This window comes from Cyanistes caeruleus, chromosome 2, assembly GCF_971803275.1.
Source record: "Cyanistes caeruleus chromosome 2, bCyaCae1.hap1.1, whole genome shotgun sequence".
Taxonomy (NCBI): Eukaryota; Metazoa; Chordata; class Aves; order Passeriformes; family Paridae; genus Cyanistes; species Cyanistes caeruleus.
Window position 1 is genome coordinate 30463441 of NC_141702.1, and position 24719 is coordinate 30488159.

Sequence of the window (24719 nt, forward strand, 5' to 3'; positions counted from 1 at the left end):
TGGCAAAAGATGTAAACGTGAACTGCTGCAATGTACTTTGAGATAACTGTCCTTGACTATTTAACTTGTTTCTTACTGCAATGCTAAATGACTTGCATGGGATGCTGTGTGAATTAAGTAAGCTTCTTGTTTCACTCTTTAAATGAAGACATGTTTGCACAAGTAGTACATTGGATTGCATTCTGAACATGCTCTTTGCTCTATATTCCCTTCTAATAACAGTAAAGAAAAACTAGTATTATGTTAGGGAAAAGTTCATTCATCTTCTTTCCTACAAAATTGACTTATATTTACAGAAATTAATTTTTGTGTTTTGTCATGTACAGACCTACAGCCTTTCATTAGGTAATTAAATGTTGCTACTCATTCGAGTTGAGAGAGCTGTGCTTATATGCTGTAGCTTCAGATTGATTTTAATAAAAATGTGTATATTGTATTTACCAAAATTTTATACATAAGTATTCTGATTAATCACTTATCAGAGTAATGGTAGACAACCTCTCTGGCGTATCCAGGCTATAAATGAGGTGTTTCTATAAATCAGTTCCAGAGTTGTGCAAGTTATTTTAAAAGCCTATATATTAAACTCTTAATATCTGCAAATGCACACACTGAAAACAGTATTTATTTTTGTTCAGTTATACAACATATCTGAAATAGTTGCTGTGCAGGAAACTAGATCAAGACTGATGAATCTTGTGACATACGGAGAGCATAATCAGTCTTAAACTGTCTGTAGGACATGCACTGAGTGTCTGCAGAGGATGAATGTCACCCATCTAGTCTTGTAACTCATGAGGCTGAATATGCATTCCCTATTCAGACAATTCTCTCTGGTGCAATAAGGAGCAGTTTTGCCAGTATAAGATCTTTAGGGGAAAACTCAGCCCTGTTCTGAGGGAAACAAGTGAATTACATTATGGAATTCTTTCACCTCCTATACCATATCTGTTTCTAAAAGTAGATTTAATGTAAACACTTTGCATGCACCATATAAAAAAGAAATTGCCAATGATGCATAATCTAACTTGAGGTGGAAAACCTAACCCCTTACCTAGCACTGGAATGCTTAGTAACAGAGTCCTCTATCTCCCCTCACTCCTAGTAAGCTTTGTAGTAATAAACAGAAGCTCTTCAGGATGTACACCCCTCGGAAACATAGGTATTCAGCATCCTGCCTATTCACATGATGTTTGAGAATGCCAACTAACATCAGGTGCATGATTCATTCATTTCCCCTCCTTAGTGCTTTAAAGTTCATTACTTCTCCAAATGATGTTTCCTATTTAAGTGCTTGTAAGTCCCTTTTTGCTTGTTGCCTGCAATGCCATTAACACGATGGCAGCAACACCAGTTGTTTCAAACTCATCCAGCCAGACAATTGCAGTGCGCAGCACACCGCGGTTTTACGAAGCCCCATTCCTCTTCTCTGCCTGAGACTTTAACTTCTGGAATTTTAGATCTCCCTGTGGAGATCTAAAACTGGGGTTGAATATTTGGGTAAAGCCATTTCCCCAGGTCCAAGAGGATTTTTTACAACCATGGCAGTTGATTTCTCCATCTAATAATCAGTGGAGAATGTTAAGCTGTAACAGGCTAGGCAATTACAGCAGTCAACATGTGTGATTATTCTTGGAGAAGAATCCCCTTGGACACAGGTTGTGGATGATGTGCCTGCATCCTGTGCTGGAAGGTAAAAGAGTGCATGTGAAATAAAGCATCTGCTTCGGCTGAATTCTGTGGAAATTGTGTCTCTTACCAAAAATGGTAATTCCTAGATAGATGAATCTTACGGGAAGAAGCCTATGACTCACATCTCAAGCTGATTGCATTTTTTCTTACTTATTGAAAATAATGTAAAAGACAGTAGAAGTACAAACTGATTACAGAAAATTAGGATCAAAATAGTTTCTCCTCATTTAGAAATTGTTTTGGAAAAGGAAAAGAAGCACAAACAGCCTGAATATTTGCTTTTTCCATTTGACAATTGAACTATAATATACTGTGGCCTGAAATTCTTGTTATTACTTATTGAAGGTATGAGATATAACACTAAATTTCTTGAGTTCGTGGTCCTAGCATGAGACTGGTGGCAAAGTCTTGAATGTTTGAACTTTAGGTCTCACAATATTATCCATTACATTTGCACTTGTTCAACTTAGCTTAATTTCAGTAAAAGTATTTTTAGGCTCAGTACAAATCATTAACTGTATTTATAGGTAGTTAACTGCTGAAAATTGGCATGTGCATTTGCTTGCTGTTGTTTGCCATAGGTGATAATTTATGGCAGTTTTAGCTTCTGTTTCAGGACTCAAAGTATGCTTCTTCACCCTCAGGCCCTCCAGCTATTTCTGATTCATTTCAATTTCTTCCTATACGTGCTTCCACCAATTGGCTCAGTATGAAAAGCTGAAAAACAAGGTGTAAATTGTGGCTAGCAGCAAGCAGTAGTGCTGCAGGTCTGAGGCTGAGGCAGAGCAGAAGTTTAACTTGACCAGAAATGTAGGATGGTGGCAGGCAAATGGGGGAGTTGGACTGGGAAGGAAAGAGATGCTCAGTTATTAAAGTACAGGGAGATGGTCCGTGGAAGACAGAGGGAGCAAAGGTTTGTATGCATTTGTCAGTTAAAACAATCTCTTACCCAGAGTAGTCATTTGGACCAGCAGAAGGTGATCGTTCCCTCTGCAGTGAAGCTACAGTGACCTCTAGCGTCCCTACAAACCTATTCATAAATCAAAGGTGGTAAATGCAGAATCTGAAGAAATAAAAACAAGAAAGTCATTTGCTATCCTAGGGAAGTGAGCATCTTGGGCATGCAATGGGAGCAATGAGTCATAAGATCCTACAACTGACCTTTCAGAAGGCAGACAACTACAGAAAAGTCATTTGCTTCCTTTTCTACAGCTGCCAGTTGTAATTATCTCCACTGAAAGATGCTTCAAAGCTCTAGTGTTATCAATAAGAATACATTCTACAACTTTTAACGTGCAAGAATAGAGGAATGATAGGTCCAAAGAGATTACCATTGCCAGGGAAGACTGCCATAGGAAGAAAAAATGTATGTCAACCAACTGGGCTAAATTATCAGTCATACAAAGTACAAGAAATGATGGATAGACACACATCTAAAGGAATGCAGAGATAATTAAAGACAGCTGTGGATCTCTCAGATCATTGTCATTTAGTTCTGATTTAGGAATTTGTGCAATTTTATTTTCCTGTTTCTTTCTCATGGTTTTTGCCTTTTGGACAAGCATTCAAAGTTTATGAATACTTATGGGGATGCATTAATATCTAATGGCAATTAACAGCTTTACATTGATTCAAGGGATTTTCTTTGGATACCATGTAAAAAGAGAGGACAAATGGTGAAAGAGAAATTATAATAGGCCAGGACCTGCAAGATTTGAAGGATTTTTAGCATGCACAAGCCAATGCTGATACAACCAGCATTAAATCAGAATAAAGGGCCCTAAAGGAGATGCTGGCTATTGATTTGAATGCAGAATGTCCAAAGATGCTTGAATGGTGTAAGATTATCTTCACTGTGTAATTTGAACACCATCTCTACCTGTATTGGATCCAGAGCCAGGATTTAGGCTTTATCCTATAAGAAAAGGGACTTTCACTCTGGGGAAAAGCCTGGTCAGGGTACACTCGAAGTACTCTGATTCAGTTTCTCCTTCATGGCCTGTTATTTATCATACATAGAAGAGCCCCAAGACTGAGTGTTCCCAAGCACAAGCTTTCTTCTCCCAACCTTTCTTCTTCACAGTCAGTCACACAATTTATGCCTGTGCTGAGATGGACCCAGTGACTTCAGGAGCATTTCCCACCAGTCTCAAAGTAGGAACAGGGATCCAAGAAGCAAAGAACTGCTCTAACTATTCTCTTTGGGTATGCATCTCAAGATGCAAAAGAGGATTTTCAAACCCTGCTTCCTTCGGGGGCTGTGTTTCTCTTCACAATGTACCACCCTCTGCATGGACCCTTGGCATGCCAGTACATTGTCATTGCTACAAAGCAGATTTGATTTAATTTTTTAAGTATTAGCTCCACAGTTTACATTAATATTTTCATTCTCAGCATTTTCCTTTTGAAAAATGTCTATAGTACAGAAAAAATGGCTACTGTGCCTTTCACCATTGCCTTACTGCTTTGATTTGGAGAATTAAAGATATTCAGGTTAAGTAGTCATTGTGTACCATTCAGCTTTCATAAATTAAATAACCATGTCTACCATTCATTTAAAGGCAGCCAGTGCTTGCATTAGTACAAATTAATTGACAAAACAACACATGCTATTTTGACTTTAGTTGGTATCCATTTTCCTTTCATTTTTATTAGTGCAGCAGAAAGAGAGCTATCCAGAAACTTTATAACTCTAATATTTGAAAAGAAAACAAAAAAACAAAACATCACTTGACTTCATTTTTCAATAGCAAGTACAATTTGAACCATAAGGGGACTTTAAAAAGAGGGGGACACTTGTAGGAATAATATCTGTAATAAGAAGTCAGTTTTGATTCTCTTCCTCATTTTGTATAATATGGCAATGCAGTAATGTGGTTAATAATTATTTTACAGTTTATATTTTCATTGTTGTACAAAGCAAAAGATTCCTGAACTGAAATATAATTCAATCTTGAAATGTAATTTGTATTCAAAGTTAAATTTTGGAACTCACTTTTCTTTCAAATATTAGGTTCTCTGTGTCTTTTGTATTGCTTATGCCACAGCACTGGGTAACAATTTACAATGGAAATAGATAACATTTTCATCACTGTGATGTATTTATTTCAACAATTGCTTATTTGGGCGAGGAAAGAAGGGGATTACATTGAGAAATTATAGTAAAGGTATTCTTTCAATTAATCCAACATTCCATATAGAAATACATTTATCTAACAGTCTTTCTATTGATGTGGTCATTTTTTAGTATTCTTGAAAATTATTGCATTATAAGCATCCCAGCATGTGTTTTGCCTGCAACAAACTGCATCCTTTCTGCTCGCAGTGACGTTTGCATTCAGACTGAAATGCTATGCTTTGCTGTGCACGGACAAAGATATGTTCATCTCAACATTTCACATCCACAGAGGTTTATAACTACTTTCCATTTCATATAATTACATATTAACATTGTATTTTCAGAGTGCAGTAGATTAAACATCTAAGAACCACATAGTCCATATTAGCACTAGTTAATTATCTACAGGATTTGTTTCTGTTCAAAACATCTTATGGGCATGCTGAAATTAAATGCAAAGACCTTGAGAGAAAGTGTCTTACCTTCAAGAACCAATGTATATTTCAGGTAGACAGTCTTTGCTAAAGGTGTTTCAAAAGTCCCCCTGCAAAGCCTATACCAGGGCAGTAGGACTGCAAGTCCCAGTAACACCATACCATGAACAGACACTGCACTGCCCCCAGCACCTCTCCCCTTGAAAGAACAGGATCACTGACAAGGTGACCATTCCCTTGCTCAACCAACTGACTTTAACCTTGCATAAAACAAAGTTTTCGAACCTTGGTATCGGACTACTTCTCTGTTTCCCCTTTGTGTCTTCTGCTACAGGAAGGGACAAACAAAGGCAAAAATGTTAAATAATGAAAAAGCATAGGCAGATAGTCACAGTGACCACAGGATGTTCACCAGATATGTTTGGACAAAGGCAATTTAAGCACTGAGAAACAGAAAATCTACAAATCCCACATTTAGTTGACTGGACGAGAGGATTACAAGCACAGCAGGAAAAAAAAAAAAATAAAACAACTTACAATTGGTCAACCATAAGACCACAGGGTCACCACTGATGCAGCAGACACAGTCATGAGCTTGGATGGGTTCTGGTACCTGTCCATACCACCTGCACATAGTCAGCTCCCAGCTTAATCTTCAACAGTGACTTTAGGGAGCACACAATGTATCATTACATTTCCATTAATCGGTCATCATGCTGTTTCTTGGATATTTTATTAATTTTGGTTTTGTCTTGTCCAAGTTAGTGCTCTAACAAGGAATTCTGGATATGAGTGATCACTAATCATGCATATGAAATGTTGGAAGTGCCACATCCTGAAAAAGCATGAATATACACTAATTATTTTGGCCTGATTAAAAAGACCCCAAACCAGACAATATTACATGGCATGCAGTAACAATAAAATACATTTTGGTTTTGTTTATCTGAAGATATGGTCAGAAATGCACTGACCTTGGCTGACTAAGATGGAAACAAACCTATTTCAAGTTCAAGGAATAGAAAAAAACATCATAGAGATTAATGCACAATAATTGGGTGAAATTGTTTCTATTTGTTATTTTTAATTTCCTTTAGAAGGTTATTCTGTACTGTATGATAGATTGCCAATGCTAATGCTTCTATCAAAAAACAATTACATCAAATCAGTTCCATTCACAAATGAAATATATTCAATGAAAATAAAAGTGTGTAAGAAACAGATTCATACCAGTGACATTTTTTACACATTTTCAATAATCATACAATAGAAAAAAGAAATGGATTGAAGTAACTATGAAATAAAATATATTTCTCTCTCTCACAGTCAAAAGCTAAGTTTCAAGGAGCGGGTCCGGATGGCCAGCCCACGAGGTCAAAGCATAAAAAACAGACAATCTTCAGTCGGAGATCGCCGGTCACCAAGTGCTGACATTGCCACCGAGGGCAGCCCAACCAAAGTCCAGAAGAGCTGGAGTTTCAATGACAGAACCCGCTTCAGGCCCTCGCTGCGGCTCAAGAGCTCCCAGCCCAAACCCATGGTCGATGGTAGGAGTCTTTCACCCCTTGTTTGCCACTGCACACTGCTCCCAGCTGCTCACACTCCTGCACACTTGTGAAGTGATTGTACACATTTTAGGAAGGCAGAAGGAATTGCACTTTGGGGCCAGAGACACAAACCAGCTAGTCTGCTTCAAAGAGCCCGATAATGTGATTTTTTTTTTAATAATAAACCATGTCTGTGGTGCATCAAGAGTAACTGGTGGAAAAAGGGGTCACTATGTAAAGTCACAGTGGACTAAAAGCATCCCAGGGATTTGGCTGCAGCAGCTCCTCTGTCATGGCCCCTCTCCCACTACTGAGCTCAGCTGCTGCCTCTTGCTGGTGGTCCACACAGCACAGCCAGCATTGTCTGTGCCTTTGCCAGCTGAGAGCACAGCTTGTGCAGAACTGGCTCCCTCAGGCAGAGGAGTCCCAGTAAGATACTCTACTGGATGCTTTAAGTTTTATGGGGTTGTATCTGGCTTTATAAGGCAGGTAGATTAAGCAAACAAAACCAGTGTTATTGCTTTTATGTATTGCTTTCTATAGGGTATTTTGGATGTAGGAAGCACTCCTAAAATGTAAAGAGGTGGGTCTTGGTGAAAATGGCTTGTTGAACCTCCAGCAGGCAGCCTAGCCTTTCCCTCAGGCTGCCTCCTATGCTGATCCATTCTCTAGCTGAAGTCTAATTTGGCATTATATTAACCAGGCGAGGCTCTTCATCTGATGAAGCTCACCAAAACAAAGTCAGTGACTCCTCTAACCAAGGAGCACCAAATTGGGCGACAGCAGCCCCCTGACAGGCAGGAGCTGACAGAACCAGGTGCAACTGACCCCTGTATGGGACAGGTCCAGCACTGAAAGGTGCACTCACATAGCTGTGGAGGTACTGCTGCCCCAGTAGATTTTGTTTTGGGTTTCTTCATTCCCATATTTCCCAATCCATGAATCTTTTGTTCTTTCTTATGGTATCCTCCATGTAAAAAACAAGGGAAACAAACTGGTTGACTTCCACAGAATGCAGTGACCCAGCCTGGATGGGAAAGGTACAACCTCTTTCTACAGTGGCAATCATGCATGCTACATCCAACAATTGTACTACGACTAATTAGACAGAAGTGCAGTGTTGATGTCGCTTCCTTTTTAAGAGCACATATTATCATAAACATGTAGATTGCAAAATACTCATTGAACTGCAATGCCCCATCCCTCAGTGAGGATGTTCTATACAACAGATCTCTTCAGGAAAAGTCTGGGTAAATAAACATTTCCTGGAGGGCAACCAAAACAAACCAGTGGTATTTGCTAAGGTCATTCCAGGCTAGCTCTCCCCCATGGAGATGTCTCAGATGCACAAATTCCAAATTTGTCTGTGGTACAGTGAGCTGCTGTGGTGTATGAGCTACCAGGATGCTAACCAGATTGCTCCACTCCACTGCTATCCACTCCTGTCTCCATGCTGGGGCACAGGCCCTGGCTTATGTCCCATGGCAGCTGCATCACAGGGGCTGTGTGACCTAGCCTGGGTCTCACGCTGATGTAAGGCTCAGACAAGGCCACAATGGGAACTGAGAAATGTTCTAGACAGCATAGTGGTTGAAGCTACCATGTCTAAATTTAAATTTCCTACATAATCACTTATAAAGCACAAGTATCTTCCCCAAACCTCATGAGAAGCAATTTTATAGGTTAAAACCCTGTAACTCACACTGTGCCTGGAAGTGACCTAAGAAGAAAGTAATTTTTCGAGCAGATACTCTCTCAGAGTATCAGTGTCTCACTTTTGCCCCAGCTCTGCAGTCTGCACCTCACTGAAGCACCTGTTTCATTTTCCATCAGCCCATTTATCATAGAAGCATGTCCTCAGCGTGTCCCCTATTTTGTCCTGTACATATTTTCATCAGTAACAAGAATGTGCACAAGTGGATCGTGCTGCTTCTGATGGTTTCCCTCTCACGGAAAAGGTGGCATAAACAGCACCTTGGGTATATCTGCAGATAAAAGACAGTAACAACAACAGAGCACTCATTGCTGTGCGTAAACCCTTGAAGATCTTCCCGCTCCTCAGGGTGAGCACAGCCTGTTTCCTGGTCAGTGATTTCCAGCTACTAGTCCACCCTTATGAACTGGGGCCAACAGATACAACCAATTTCTCATCTGTGGCAGAAGGAACAGCTTCCATTGTCTCCAGCCTTTAGGCAAATGCCAAGTTTCCATTCTGGGACCTCATCCAATTACTTCTAGGACCAGTATGATTAGAGAGATGTGCAGTGTCCTCACTGCTGAGAGACAGCTCCCTGCTGCCTTACCCAAACTTTTGCAGGAAAAGTCGGACACTACTAACCCTGATTTCTTTTTCTTTCTTTTCCTTCATAGCTTGATGCTTTCTGCATTTGACAGATCAGTGAAAAAGATCTCAAGATAATGTATTTAATTTAGAACATCTTGCATTTTTCACTGCGTGAAAAAAACAGTATATGCAGCATATCATTCTTATCTCTTGCTTACCAGATACTCCCATTTCCTCCTCAAGGTATTCCCCAACCAAATAATTAATTATTTTGGCAGGCCAATCATCAAGCCAAAACTAGAAGCCAAATTTTTCTGGGTGAAATCTTGGGCACAAAACAGGACCCTTGAATGGCTGGTCCTTCTGGTAATTCCTACATCTCTGTAGGTTGTTTGGTGGGAGAAGAAATTACATTCCAGAAGATCTTTGGGGCCATGACAACATAGTGCTGGATACCCAGCTCAGTGTCAAAACTTAGTATCAGTGAAAAAAATAGTTGTACTATGAACTTCCTCTTCCAAAAAAGACAGAAGACATTTCACTGTATGGGATGTGGAGTTGTAAATGCTCTGCATAGGCAGAGGACTGAATTCTGTGTGAAAATAAAGAAAATAGGTAAATATATAAGGAGAGGACTCCAAAAGGAAGGAAAATTGTTAGCGTACGAGGATGATTTAAGGCAGATAGATTGTCAACACAGAGACTTTGCAGTGCTGACTAAGTTCTGGTAAGGACATGGATGGAATCTGGGCCAAAACCGCCAGAAAGACACTGCTGGAGAAACTCAACATTAGCAATTAGAAACTGGCCTGTAAAGGGAGGTTTCTAGTCCAGACAGGATCTCATGGGGGCAACTAAAAGGCTAACCTGATTGAAAATGTAGTAGCTTGCCTCTTAGGCTACCCAGCAACAAACACTCTAGCACTCCCCCACTGCATATTAAAATAATAGGACAAGAATTTCTTGGCAGCAAATAAAACACTTAAGCCAGCCGCAGATATCTCCCAAAAGGATTTTGGCATAGCAGTCTTAGAACAGTATGACCAAAACCATTGCACAAATTATTTATTGTTAGTCACAATCCTCTGAAACTGCCCATAAACCATTTATTGCCATTGACAAATTGGGTCTGAAAACAGCAGTAATTAATTCAGTTACATATGTGCATTTGCAAATGGAATCCAAACCTGAGAGAGGTTTGATGGTTAGAGAAGTCTTTGGTGGCCTGAGTGGAGATATTTTCTAGGGCATTTAACAATAGCTCAGGGGAGTGAAAGTGAATATCAAGACTTACATAATCTGATTTTAAATGTGCAGCCTCTGGTGGTTCACGTGGTTCACAGCTTCCAGAAATCTTGTTGAAGAGGGGACCCTGCACAAATTAACAAAGGTGCCAGAATACTGAATTTCCAATCCATGTTATCTGCCTAAAAGGGAATTATTAGGATAAGGCAGATGAAAGGGAACTTTTCACCAATCAAGAATGGTAAATAGTGAAGCTTAACAAAGCACACACTTAAAAAGGATTGTATAGGCTTGTGGAAGAGCCTTCCTCAAAGGGATACTCTGTCACATGGGCAAAGGTGTTGTCTGACCTTGGAGCCACTCACAGCCCCCTCTGCACCCGTGCACAAAATGAGCCAGGAGCTACCTCTGGCCCCAAGGCCTCCTCGTGCAGTGTGGCTTTGGTCCCTGTTAACAACAACAGGGAAGCTGCAGCCAAACTTCTGTGGGTAGCGGTGCCCAGAGCATGAGAATACCCACCAGCAGGGCCATGACAGTCTGTGCTGGTTATTAAACAGTACAGGTGATCGCATGCCTTGCTTAAGGGACTGTGCCTGCGCCTTGTTGTACGTTGTGTATCCATCCACTGAGACTCAACTGCACAAAATCTCTTCTTTACAATGGTGTGCCTGTCCTGTTTTGTTTTCTGCTTGCATTACTTTCTGAGGAACAGAACCCTTTCTGCTTAAATCATGCTCCAGTTTTGCACCACCACGGCTGAATTAATGAACCAATATTATGTTGTGGATGCAGTTTTCTGTGAGGGAGAAAAATGCCCTATTACATTTGTTTTCTACCATCCCATGCTTCTAAGTCTCTGAATGAGTTATTGTGCCTTTACTGTAACCTAGAGACATTGTGTGGCTTTTTGAATAAAACATCAAAAGCATTCAGCACTGGAGATATTACAAACATATTTCATTTGATTAATTAAAAAGAACTCTCTAAGGAAATATTTGATTTCTTGCACCATCCCCAAACATTATACACTCACATGACCTCTAGCCTTTCATTCCCCACAGAGTACTTGCACAAAATCCTCAGGGTAGAGTATATTATAAGAGCCATGGAAAGAATGCAATTGTGCATTTCAGCCCCCATGTCCTCAGCTGCTACCATGTAATTTATGTATTGCAAAAATGACAAGTTGTCCTTTCAGTAGCATAAACAGCTTGACCTTGGATAAGGTTCACTTGATGTGGCAGAAGACCTTAGTTGGGTTGTTTCTACATCTAAGCTTAAATTTGCTGATTCAAAGTGGAGCTGCATGTTGTCAAAGCTTGAATGAAATTTATTAGCAATATATCAATCCGTGCTAGACAAGAGATTTATTTTCTTGTTATTGCCTTCCATAGAGCAGATAGAGCTCTCATTTATTACCATTGCCACTGTAATTAACTAGGAAGATCTGGCATTCTGATCTAAGCTCTGAGTCATTTTTGTGTAAATAAGTAGAGGCCACTGGTTTTGAGGCATTATTTTAGTTTACTCCAACAAAAGTCCTGGCCCTATGAGACCACAATTTAGTCTCTTCCTTTATGATACCTCTTGAGGAACTTGCTGTGCACCATTGCTTACTGAACTCAGTGGTCTCAGGTGAATGATTATTAATCTTAGCTCTGTGAGGAACAGCAGCAGACCATCACACAGAAGTATGATTTGCATGGGTTTCGGATACCCTCATCTGCAGTGAAGACTATACAAATTAGATAAGAACTAATTTTGAGAGGATGCTCATAAAACGTCCCAACCACATGTAACCCACTTACACCAAATCTGAAACATTTGAGGAATAGTTTTATTTTTGTGAAACACTACTAAGGAAATCCTTCATGGCTTTTTAAGATACAGGACTATCTTGCAGACACCTGAATCTAAAAAAGCTGTCATCCTCTAACCCTTGCCCCTGTCCATGACAGGGCATGGAACCTCTGAGGCCCTTATGGAATATCAGACATATAAAAAGTGATGTGTGCTAGAAGGTCTTGCAGGGAAACAGTCAATTAAGTGTGACATTTTGCTCATTAATCTACAGTTCCAGATACTATCATATGTATCTGCAATTTATTTTACTTCCTGGATGTGCTATATAAAAAAATAACAGAAGCATATATTTAAAAATACACTAAAGCCATAGATTTAGAGTCACCTTCTTTTACTTTTCTCACATGGCCATCTGAAGTTGCTGGCTAATTTGCTACTATTTATAATAAGTCTTTTGAACAACATAATTATTGTGCATTTAATGAATTGTTTTTAGAATATCTACTAGTCCTCCATATCATCATTCAAAATTAAAAGGATTCCTTTTTAATTAAGTAGTGGAAGCTGTTCCATGAAATATTGCCAGTGGAGAAATTTTGGAGAAGTTAAATAATGACTAAAGATAATTGAGAGTTGTTAGAGGGAATGCTAGGATTTTAGACATTTGGAACTTACTTGCAGTATATAACTGATCAAAATTAGGTTTCTGACCTTAAAAAAAAAAAAAAAAAATGCACTTACAGAGAAGGGAAACTATATCGTTATACCCAGAATATGTAAAAAACCTTCCACCAATTCTCTCTTCCATTTTAGCCAAATCAGAGGATTTTCAGAAATGATTTGACGTATATAATGTTGTTAGGGATATTCTTTAAGACACTCTGTTTCACACTGCACTGCAGTTCTCAGTGATGTCCTCTTCTCCTCCTCATCTGGAATGCTTTGTCTGTTTCAGAAGAAAGACAAGGAATGGGCTATTGCTATAGCGCTACTGAACTCCCCATCGGTACAGCCAGCAGAGCAGAAGGCAAAGTTTACAAGCTTGTGCAAAAATACACCAGTTTCCTTGCTTTACTGAAAATTTCTTTCTAGCATGGAAATGGCTACCATTTCATAAAAGCTCCCTGTAAACAGTATTTTTAGATGTTGTCAGTCTTATTCCCTCTTTCTTAATTTTTCCATTTGAACACTGTTGTCTACTAGCAGGATTTTGGTGTCATTTTATAGATAAGTATCTAATGTGAAGAGAAAATCACAGAAGTACTTGTTCTGCCTTCTTCTCTCTTCATTAGAGCAAAGTCTTTCCCTTTGTTGGTTTCTTTTTCCAGAGATCAAGGAAATAAATACATAATTCACTCCCTTGGGCTTCCCTTTTCTGGCCTCTGCTCTGGAAAGCATGTAAACATGGGCTGTAGCCTTTCCCTTTCTGGGGGAGCTGTGGGCTCATTATTAAGTATGATTTTGTTCCATCACAATTAGTGTTGCTTTCTTCAATTGATTTTTCCTATGGAACTTAGTGAGCAATCAAAGTAAAACAAAGTGCGTGTACTACATATTGAGTCAGTTTGTTGACGTGTTAAAGCAAAGGCAAATTGGAAAGAAAATCAGTTATAGGGGTAGTGAAGGGATTTTATATTTTGAAGTGTTGAAACAAATAGGAAAATAATGAGAACTTGTGAAGAGGTGAGAAGTGTCATGAAACATTTAAACAAAGGCACTAGGCTAAGACACATTTCATTCCTATAAAGGGAAATTGCATGAGTAACATGAACATAAACCATCAAGACATTTGTATGTAGAATAATTTTTGGGGGGAGAAAAACTAATTGGGATTTTGTGAAGCATTCTATCCATTATAGCATCTGTGGAAATATTACAAGATATGTATAGGGTATCTCCATTTTTTAGAGAACATAGGTTAAAATCCCTAATTCACCACAGTAAATGCTCATAGTGAAGAAAGGTACTTCAAAGGGTAAAGTTGAATGAAATGCACCTACCTTGCAGACACCCTAGGCATTACATAGACTAGCACAACAGAGGCCCTATTTGCTCACATAGGAGGCTGAAAGAATGAATAATGAGAGTATTAAGCTGCTGGCATTGCTTCTTGGGCTAGAGGGTTCATCTGAGCTCAGTAGCCACACTGAGACTAAGGCAGTTTGGAGTCTCGTAATAAAGCAGCTGCCTGGACCCCCTGCTGCAGCAGACCTGTGCACTGGCACCTCCCACAGGGACAATCTGTCCCCCAAAAGCTTTGAATTTATGTCCAAATTTATTTTCCCAGAAGTTAGATGCGCTGAATTACCCACTCATTTTCTTTCTGACCACTCAAACAGAAAATGAGTACAGAGATGAGGGCATCACATTGGGGTGCCCAGCACTGCTGCCCTGGGCAGCCAGAGCAGCTCTGCACTCACATGAGGCTGCTGAATAGGGTGGAGAACAAGCTGTGGAGATGCATTATTAATTGCTTGGACTTCAATTTCCAACTCAAACTCTCAGTTTTTATAATGATAGTTAAAAACTATGGCTCAAAGTAACTCAGCACCTGTGAAAATTAGGCCACCATCCAATTTTCACCTTCAGTCATACATTTCAATCAAAATCAATCAGGTATTTTTCCAAACCAGTGTGGTTTTAGCCAAGTCAACATGAATAAGCATGAGTAACATGCAGGTTATCAACTTCAGGCACCTATTGAGATTTTGACATGTTGTATTGGTTTTGCATGGCCTGGTTCTTGGTAGTGGGAGGGCCACAGAGGTGGTTTCTGTGACATGATGGGTTGTCAGCCTCAGCAAAATTATTTATGTCATCCACATGAAGAACCCTAACTACCTCTTGCACAGTCAGAGTAAGATCTAAGTGCTTCTGAAGGCTTCCAAAAAATGAGTCAAAAGGTCTATATTGGGATCACTGTACCAGTCATTGTATCAGAAGCACTTCCATAGGATTTATTATCCATTGTGTTGGCCCACAAACTTATTAATCCTGGATCATTGTTTTTAGCATAGTGCTGTTCCCAGAAAACAAAGTAAAAATCTTTTGGATTCTTTTGAACAGGCAGATAATTACTTGAATGTTATTGACACTGTGAGCAAGAAGCTATGAGAGTGATCAGAGCAGCATCAGTTTCCCCAATGCCAAAGCATATTATTAAACAACAGAAAACATTTCTAAGAAAGGACATACTATTTACAGATATAATGAATCAAGCCTTGTGAATAACATTTGCACAGAGCCATATGAAATGCAGCTACAAACTTGTAAATTTTTTTGTTGGTGACATATAATGTTTTAGAACAGCCTAATTTTTTTGCCCATTCATTTATAGTGATCAAAAATTACTAAAATTTGCATTAAAAATGCATAAATACTGTGAAAACCAGCAAAATATCAAGACACTTTTACTGATTTGTGCATACCTCTTCTATTTCTTGGTAATTGCTGGTTTGCTGTGTGATTGAATCAAAGACTGTTTGGGAAGAAATTAAAAAATGGCAAAGACCAGACAGTAGCCCAAAGTAAATAATGCTAAAGATTATAAGACAATGGCAGATGCATCATCAATTGTGAAATAATCATTTTGTTTGTTTAAGATCAAAACACATACTGAATTCTAAATATGCTGGTGTTAGAAAAAGGTCTGCATTGTCAAGTAGACTGACAGCCCTGCTTAAAGAGACATGCAGGGGTTTGTCTAAATGTGTATTAAAAGACATTTTGGGTATCATTGAGGCCATATTCCTGAGCTGCCCAAGGAACAGACTTGAAAGCCCTGGTTAGCTTGTGGTAGAGGCTCCTGGAGAGAAAGACCAGGGCTAACCCTAGGAAAGACTGGCAGTGAAGCCAGGCTCATGCAGAGCAGCTGCTGCCCTCAGTTCCTTGTGGAACCCACTTGGAACATGCACAGCCACCCCACTGGAGAGCAGAAGGTACACACAAAGGGTGTGGGGAAGGATGAAGACGTAGATGTGAGCAGGGCTAGGCATGAGCTGGCACTGGCAGGTCTAGCTGCCCCACTAATGGCTAGGAAGGGCTCTCTCTGGGAACAGATAGCAGCTTGGAGAACATAGCTTAGCCCCATCTGGGAGCTGGCAGAGGTTTGAACAGCTGGAGCTGCTAAAGCAGCCAAACTGACCCCAACTCAGCCCTGACCTCAACGGTGAACTCAAGAGGGACAGAAAGGGTACAAGTACATCTCACCTCGTAACTATGTGGTACACAACATGAGCTTCCACTGGAAAAATTCGTAAGAATGTGAACTTTGATTTCAGTGGTGTTTTAAGCTGGATTTTTTTTCTCCAAATTGCTACTACGCATTTCCCAAACTTTTTCCCAGGTCTGCTCAGTATCCTAAAGAAACATTTATGTTTCCCATAGGAATCAAACAAGACTATAGCTTTTCACAAGCTTTATTGATCTGTGGTATTGAGTGTCTGCCACAATGAAGGAAATTCATATCAGGGGAATATTAGAAAGAAAAAAGGTGATTTATTATGAGCAGCATTTCTTATTAAAGCTGGCTTAAATTTATAAGAATTGTCCAGCATCTGTCTAAAAATTTTGCTGAGTTTTTTTATCCACAAGGGAGCAACATGGAACACTATAATTGTAACACACAGTTCTCAAAAAAGTTCTGCAGAGATATACTTTGGTAAGGAAGCCCTTTTATTAATGACACTGCACTTGGCAAAGGACCCAGGAGCCGTATCTGTGAGACAACCATACAAAAACATGTTTACTTTAAACTTTCAGGTAGGAGTCTCCTGTTTCACTGGGTTTAGATGACTATAGCTCTTGTGATCTGAGCAGTATTTTTCCTAATTTATACTGGCATAACTGAATAGATTCAAACCTTAGAGAGTCTCTGGAAATACCAGTAACATAAAAAGCTCTGGTTTTAATATGGCACTTATAAATTAGCTGGGAGATTTCCACACTGGGAGAGGTAACTGGAGAGGCTGATCAGATGTGACACCTGGAAAGTTAGTGTTGTGGAATATTTAGCATGTCCTGAGATGGTGGTTTAGGTAGTACCTATCAAACTAATTATAAAGTTTATTTTAGCTAGTCAAATTTCTGGGCAGGGATCCAAATTGAGGCAGGATGGGTGGAGAGATGTATATTTTATCAATAAGATAAGCCGAGTCAGGAGTGAAGCTCATGAAAAAGTGCAAGGAAAAAACATTCCTGGCATTGTTGTAGTCATGACTTACAGTAATAGCATGGAAGGAGAGACTTCAAAGTTCTGTATGAAAATTTCACTTTTACAATTTAAAACTTAATTTTTAATGGTTGCATTTGATTGTTTCATGTAGACTTAAATATTGGCTATAAGCCATCTTTCTTTATTAAGTTGATCTGTCAAAGATGAATTCATATGTTATTAAAAGCTACAGATGTTTCTCATACTGGTTCAGCAACAGTAACAAAAAATAATGTGTTCCCAAAGGTAATGAACTTGCCAGACTCATTGAAAAAAGAAAAAAAAAAAAGTGTAAGACTGAACATTAAATCTGTGAAGAAAATAATGCAGCAATACCAGTTCCTGAAGATGCTAAATACAAAACTGTTTATGCCAAGATGGCATCCCTATTAGATTTGGAAGGTACCATGACATTTCTGGCTCTTTTGACTGACAAATAATATTTTTCTTCTTTAATTTGCAGTCTTCCTGAAAAAGGAATTTGAAAGAATGTCCTGTAATCATTTGTGTCTGACTGTGCTTCAAATCTGCTTATAATTTAAACCCCTGAAATTATTTACTTGAAGTGTTTCTGAATGATTAAACCTGTTGTTTTAAATAACAGCATGAATGAGGCAGCAACCTAGGACTGGGAAGAAATCTACTCTCTTACTGAGGGTCACTTAATCCCATCTTTTTTCCTCTGTTTCATGTCACTCATTTTACACTCTCTTCTGTCTCTGAAGCAGAGACACTTACGTGATGAAATACACTAACCTTGAGTGAAATTCTTCTGGGTATTTGGATTTTATGAAGTTGAAGAAAGATGATTTGGGAGGAAAAGCACTTCCTCCAAAGAATTTTCCTGTAGTTCATGTGCCTTTGAAACACAGATGATGTATGGGCATCCATGACCCTGTCCTTCTTGCTCAATTTGCATTCCAGCACGTTTTAAGCTTGTAAACCACTTGTTCATGCATCAGTACCTGTTTTGTTTATGTATTGAGGTACAATGGACATTTTTGAGATTTCTAGCTAATTCCCAGATGGCAGCTCTGCAGAGGTGGTGTTTAGGAAATTATAAAGGATCCACTTTTTTCCAGGTAAATAGACACAGGAACTTGGCTTAAACTTCTATGGCAAAGGAAGCCTGAAATACCTACATGACTCTGAGGTTTAAAGGTGGCAATTATTCATTCTTAGTAAAAAAGTATTTTGTTTATTTTCACCTGTAATAAAGTGTTGGGTCATTCCATAGCCTGCTTATTAAATGAAATGCCTCTTCTCCTTTGTCTTCAATGTCAGGTTGATCCATAGTGGTAAAACCGTCATAATACAACTTTAGCATCTTTTGATTCTGCCATTACATCTCATAGTTCACCACTTTCCCATAAAACAGAGAATGTGATGAAAAACCAGGGGACATCAGGAATAAACATGCTGGTATTCAGCTATTAATTAGTTTGAAAAATAATAGGGCATTCTTCCTTCCCAATTTTTACTATTTACCCCTGGACTACCGAGGAATTTTATGACACAAGCATAGATACACACAAGTGTATCACATAGTTCATAAACTGATGGAGGTTTGTCATGCTTGATATGTAGTTCTTCTTTTTCCAGAACCACTCTGCAGGCTGTTAGAAAACACTGAGGAAGAGATTTCTTAAATTGTCTTATTTAGTCTGCTTTTGCCTTTTGCAGCTGACACCAGTCTTGGAACAGATGATGTTTATGATGACAAAGGGTGCCAGTGTGATGTGTCTGTAGAAGATCTCACCCCTGCCCTTAAAACTGTTATTAGAGCTATCAGGTGAGTAGAAAATATTGAATGAATAAACACCTGAGTTTTCTTTAGTTAGGATACTAATAAATTGCATGTCTCTTCATAAAATGATAGTTACTTGAACTTATTACATGGCTATATTTGTTACATAACTAATGCTAATATATTATACTTCTTTTCTATTTTAGTTAAAACATTTTATCAGTTCTGTTATCAGTTTTTGGTATCTAAAATGTTACATGATTTGACACAGAAAGGAAGATGGATGCAGTTAACATTATATGTTGTTTGAATGCTGTTTTTCATTATATTTTATGCTATCCAAAATACAATTTCATGTAATTTTACTGAATATGTATCACCTTGCCTGGAAAAGTTGCTTCCTTTAAAAGGTTTTATTGCCTTGTAGGGTTTTATTGCATTTCCATATTCCTGAGATTTTTCAAAAAGAATTTATTGCAAATTTCTTCTGCTAAGAACAGAATAATTACATTAATTCAATTATCCAAAGCCTTGCCTATCACTATCCACTAAACTAAATATAACCCATATAATTTAAAACAAATATTCTCCTTTTCCAAGAAAGTAGCAAACTGCATTGAAACTTATAAAGTTTCCTGCATTGAATGTTTAAAAGTGTCATTCACCCTCTCGAGACTCCCAAGGCTATTTATCTTCAAGAGTATTTTGAAGCATAAATGCTGACAGTCAAAATCCCCACCATAAAGTGTACAGCAACAAGCAAGGGGAGCTCAAGCATTCCCTGTCTGGTGGCAGCAAACCTCAGGTTATCACTGGGGGTCACCCCACTGGCTCTGCATCACAGTCACATCAGTGCCCAGCACCCTTCTTGAGTGCAGGAAGGTAGGCAGACAGACAGACAGCAGCCAAAAGGAATTTCTGCAAAAACCTATGGAAAGACAATGTTTTCCTGGACAGAAACCCTTGCCTGAGTTTTCTCAGCACTGTAGGAAGAAGAAACTCGAGCTTTTTATCGCACAATTTCATGCAGTGATAACATATGGGCTACTTGCATTTCCTTCCCTTTTTCCATTGAGTAAAATGAAGACAGATAGTGGGTAAGGCTGTTTCTAAAACTTTTCTACTAGCACAGACAGCTTGACAGATCATTCGCAGACATCTTTTCCTACCATTTTCCAACCTGCCTGGAAATGACCCCACAGGATAATTCAGATACCAGGCTTTTTTCCACAGCCACTGCAACTGGCAACCCAAATGCCATTGCTGAAAACCATCTCTTGCTAGCAATGTTCCAGCAGGTGACAGGAACCCTTTTTTCACAGTGGACACCCACCCACAAGGCAAGCCTATTCCCTCAAATGGAAAATGCTCACGTTAGGAACACTCAGCATTCCATTGGCTTAGGTGTCAAAGATGCTTCTCTCTGATGCTGCATTTTAAACAGACTGGACAACTCTTGGCTCCAGGTGCACCTTTCCACTTGTCCTGGCAAGGGACAACCATTTCTTCATACTGTCCAAATTCCTTGATTACACATTTTAATACTTAATTCACGGAGCTCATTTTCTAAGGGGCCACTGGATTGTTCAATGCATCATCTGCATTTTTGCTTGGTGGAGTTGGTCATCATCAGTTCAAATGGAAAGTAACCCAATGTGAAGGATATAGTTGGGAAATTTTCTCCACAGTACCATCCACAGAAATGTTCTAATAAGAAGAGCAAAGGTGCAAGATTTGATTGTTTCATTCATGTACTATTTAACTGATGAGAATAAAATTTTTATATTCTCTCCAACATTTACTCTGCATGGCCTACTAGAAAAACAACTCATGTCACCACTGAGGCTGAGACAAAGAATCTCCACTTGCCATCAATTAGCCATGAATCTCTCCCATCTCCCTGCAAATTTTAGTGTTTTGCAAGATTACAAGCAGCACATGCATCTTGCTTCAGAAACTTACCTTTGTTTGACATCTGTAAAGCAGTAATATGCCATGATCTTGAGACTTCTGTATATGCTATACTTTAATCTCTCAAAATCAAGAGACTGATAATTCAGTTCATCAGGTAGCTGATACACCTCTTTCTGATTATTCAGAGTATCTGTTACCAGACTACACTGGGATCTATGCAAACATCTGAAGAAGGATCTGAGACTCTATATAGTAACTGTAGAATTTCAAGATGATAACATCTGCCTATATGGAAACTTTGTGCCTCATTTTGAAGTTTGTTTTTAGAAACAGCTTTGAATTGCAAAGGCAGTGGGGGAGGGTGAAGGCTGGTTTTCCTTTCATGCATCTGGTATACAGAAGCAGGCGAAGACAGAAGGCACTTGCATAGTTTTATGACACACTATGAAAAGAACTCAAATGTAAACACAGACAGTTGAATCCATTCTTGATACATCAACTTGAAAAATTGCTATAAGGGAGACTAATTATTTTTTCCTGCTTAGATTTGGGTACAAATTGTTTTACATAGACACAAATGACCCCTTTGTTTTAGGGGGAAATGAAATTAACAAAATTAATTAATGCCTGTGGGTTTACAGAGGTAGGTCCTCTCAGTTTTGGAATCAAAACATTTGGGGTGGGGGTTTTTTTATGTGCAAGGAACCTAAAATTTGCTCCCTAATCTCAGGTTGGACAGCCTTGTAACAGCAAAAGAAAAAAAAACTGGATTATTTATAATTTTTCATTTTGGTAATTCCAAAGTCTACCGTGTCAGTTTTGACCTTGTTTACTTATATTTTTTCCAGGACTACTTTATTCTTCAAAACAGGTTTTTAAGTAAACAAACTCCAAAATTTTCATTCTGTTATAGTCAAAACAGAGGATGGAGAAAACCGTCCTTTCCTGAAAAAGTTCTTAACATTTTGGTCCTTTCCAAAAAAGACAGGGCTCTCAACTACTCCTGCTGAAGACCCACCAGGCAAACCTGTCTGGTAACATGTCAAGCTCTTAATCTGCTCTCAAAGCCCCCTAAACTGAGCCTTTTATCTTGTGTGCTGCCTGTTCCATCCCCTCTCACTCCACAAGCTCTCTGTCAGGAAAGATCAACTGAGGGAGTAGGGAAAGTGAGGAAAAGCTGCTCGATGCATTTGCACCGTGTTGGGTGAGTAGGGTACAGATGGGCAGTGTGGTGAAGCGTGGTGTGCACCACAGCATGCCTTGGGCCCAGCCAGGATCAGTCCTGCTCATCCACAGCCTCCCCCTGGGTTCAGAGCAGGGCACAAAGCAGTCCTTGCTAGCAGTGCACTGAGTCCGTGTGCCAGCAGGTTCTTCGGTGCTACTCAACCACCCCCAGTCTTGTTATGAACAAAAAGCCACTAATATCCTGCAGAGATCCTGGAGACTAACAAAAAGCATTGTATTTTCCAGCTCTATTAGTTCACAATGATGAATGTGTATAAAAGAGACTAAAAGGAAGATGAGGATACCTTGTTTCCCTATATTGTGATATCTCTGATCATTTTCCATAGCAAGAAGCACTCATTTCAATAATGCTTTCCACGTGGAAATGATGGAATTACTGTACTATTTATGGAATATAAAATGAGATTTGAGAAGCATAAATAAATATGCAAGAGAAAGTAACTGCAATGGCAGGAAGATGAACGTACTGACCTAATAGGTCTTTTCTCTCTTTAACTCTAGTGATTGCAAAGATATGTTTTCATTTGTTGCTAATGAAAAAAAGAAAAAACTGTAGCTAAATGTAATGAAACTTGAGAATTCTAGAGCTGATAAGCTGTATAGTTGAACAGTCATACATATTTAACAGACAAAGATGGAAAATATAATTTACCATTTATGTTTAGTCTTTACAATGTTCCTGCAACACCTATAAAATGTATTTTTAGTAGCTGTTTTTAATTTGTTCAGTGTGGTGTTTCAGACCACCTCTTTCTTTTAAATCCAAACACATTGTTTATGTTCTGCCAGATGGTCTTCAGAGCCAAGGCAAGGCTCTTACACATGTGTTTGGCTAGGACAGCACTATACCTGGGGGAAAATCATGTTTCTGGCTGCTAGGAGATGAGTCAGGTCGAGACATGAGGGAGAAGACCATTTTTACTCACTTGCCTCACATGTAGTAGAGCTGTGTCTCAAGCACCTTTGTCTGCTGGACTCCCTGTGTTGGATCCTGATCTCTTCTGCACAATACAGTATTTCCAGGAAGAAGGGATATTAGGCAAGGTAAGGGTAGAGAGACAGAGGCACCAGCAAAGCTAGATCTCTATGCACCTGCTTTCCTCATGTGGTAGGTGAGCAAACAACCTGTGGTCACCCTCATCTGGCTGTGAATAAAACAACCTACCTGTATTTAATATTCAAGGCAGTAACCGTGTATGATTCTACATGAATCCCAGTAGAGAATGGAGCCCTTTTTCTTCCTGAGATAATGACTAGACTGACAAGGCACAGCTTTGAAAATAATGGCATAAGTATGACAAGGCTGCACGAAGGATTAGGGATGTTCTAACTTGGTGCCGGTCTCAGGAAAGTGCACTAAATGGCAAGCAAAACAGCTTTTAATACTGGAAAGGGCAACATGAATGCAAATTAAAATGCAGTGAATGCCAGGGAAGATATGCAACATGCAAGTACAAAAGACACTAATTTTAGAGTAATGCTGATCCTGGATCTGAGAACAAATAAATTAAATGGGTGCTGCTTTTGGCTATGGGTCAATAGGACAGAAGTTGGTATTGGACCTGTAACTTTCCACAAATTATCAGAGTATAGTAAAGATTAGATGGACCTGTGGTTTAGGTACTAATTCAGACAAAGCACTTTTATATATTGTTCTGCTTCAACCGACGGGTTTTTTTCCCCGCTCTTCTCTGGCTGTATCACTGAAATAAGCTACATTTTATGACAAATTCTCAGCAGAGCTCGGGCCCGTTTCGCTGCCCTGTGACGGGCCTTGTTCGCCCCCTGCTGGTGCGGCTGGGAAAGGCAGCCCTGGCCGCCCGGCCGCCTTCGGGGCTGGCGCTCCGAACTGCGGCCTGCGCGACTTGGCGCTCGATTTCCCCTCTTCCTACCGACAGGTTACCTGCTATTCCCTTGGATTTTATCCCACAGCAGCTCACAGTCTGCGTGGTTGTACATCCATCCGGATGGGTGTCCAAACACAAGGAATCATACAGTGGTTTGTATGATTGTAACAACCATCTAGCTCTGACCCATCCTGCTATGGGCAGGGACACATCGCACTTGGTCGCTCCAAGGTTGCTTGGGTCTTGAGACCAGCTTACTCCAAGCCCCATCCAACCTGGCCTTGAACAGTGACAGGGATGGGGCATCCACAACTCTCCTGAGTGATCTGTTCCAGAGCCTTACCACCTTCACAGAAAAGAAATTTAATTACATAATGATTTCGAGACTTAGGAAGCCAACTGAGTTTTTAAAACTGACACTAAGTAACTATGGAGATTCAACCACATTTAATAACTGCAAAGCAGTTGCAAGGTTCCATCACTGAAAGAATCGCTTTTCTTAATTAACTTGCAGGCTTTCAAAATGACAGGTTTTTAATAGTTCAATATTTTTTTAAACAGTTTATGTAACGTTTTGTGTACTTGAAGAAAAAGAAGTGAGGAATATGGGTCTGTTCCAAACTGTGCTGAA

General features: G+C 39.4%; 1 protein-coding gene across 3 annotated transcripts in view; it reads left to right on the forward strand.

The window, feature by feature from the left end:
- Positions 1-24719, forward strand: part of KCNQ5 (potassium voltage-gated channel subfamily Q member 5) — a 282253-nt gene that overhangs the window by 248354 nt on the left and 9180 nt on the right. For 2 of the 3 annotated variants that reach the window (XM_086876266.1, XM_086876267.1), the window contains 2 exons: positions 6571-6791; positions 19019-19127. In XM_086876266.1, the coding sequence (XP_086732392.1) occupies positions 6571-6791; positions 19019-19127 (330 nt within the window). Of the gene's footprint in view, positions 1-1105; positions 1163-6570; positions 6792-19018; positions 19128-24719 lie in introns of all 3 variants that reach the window. The other variant, XM_086876265.1, reaches the window with a different exon arrangement.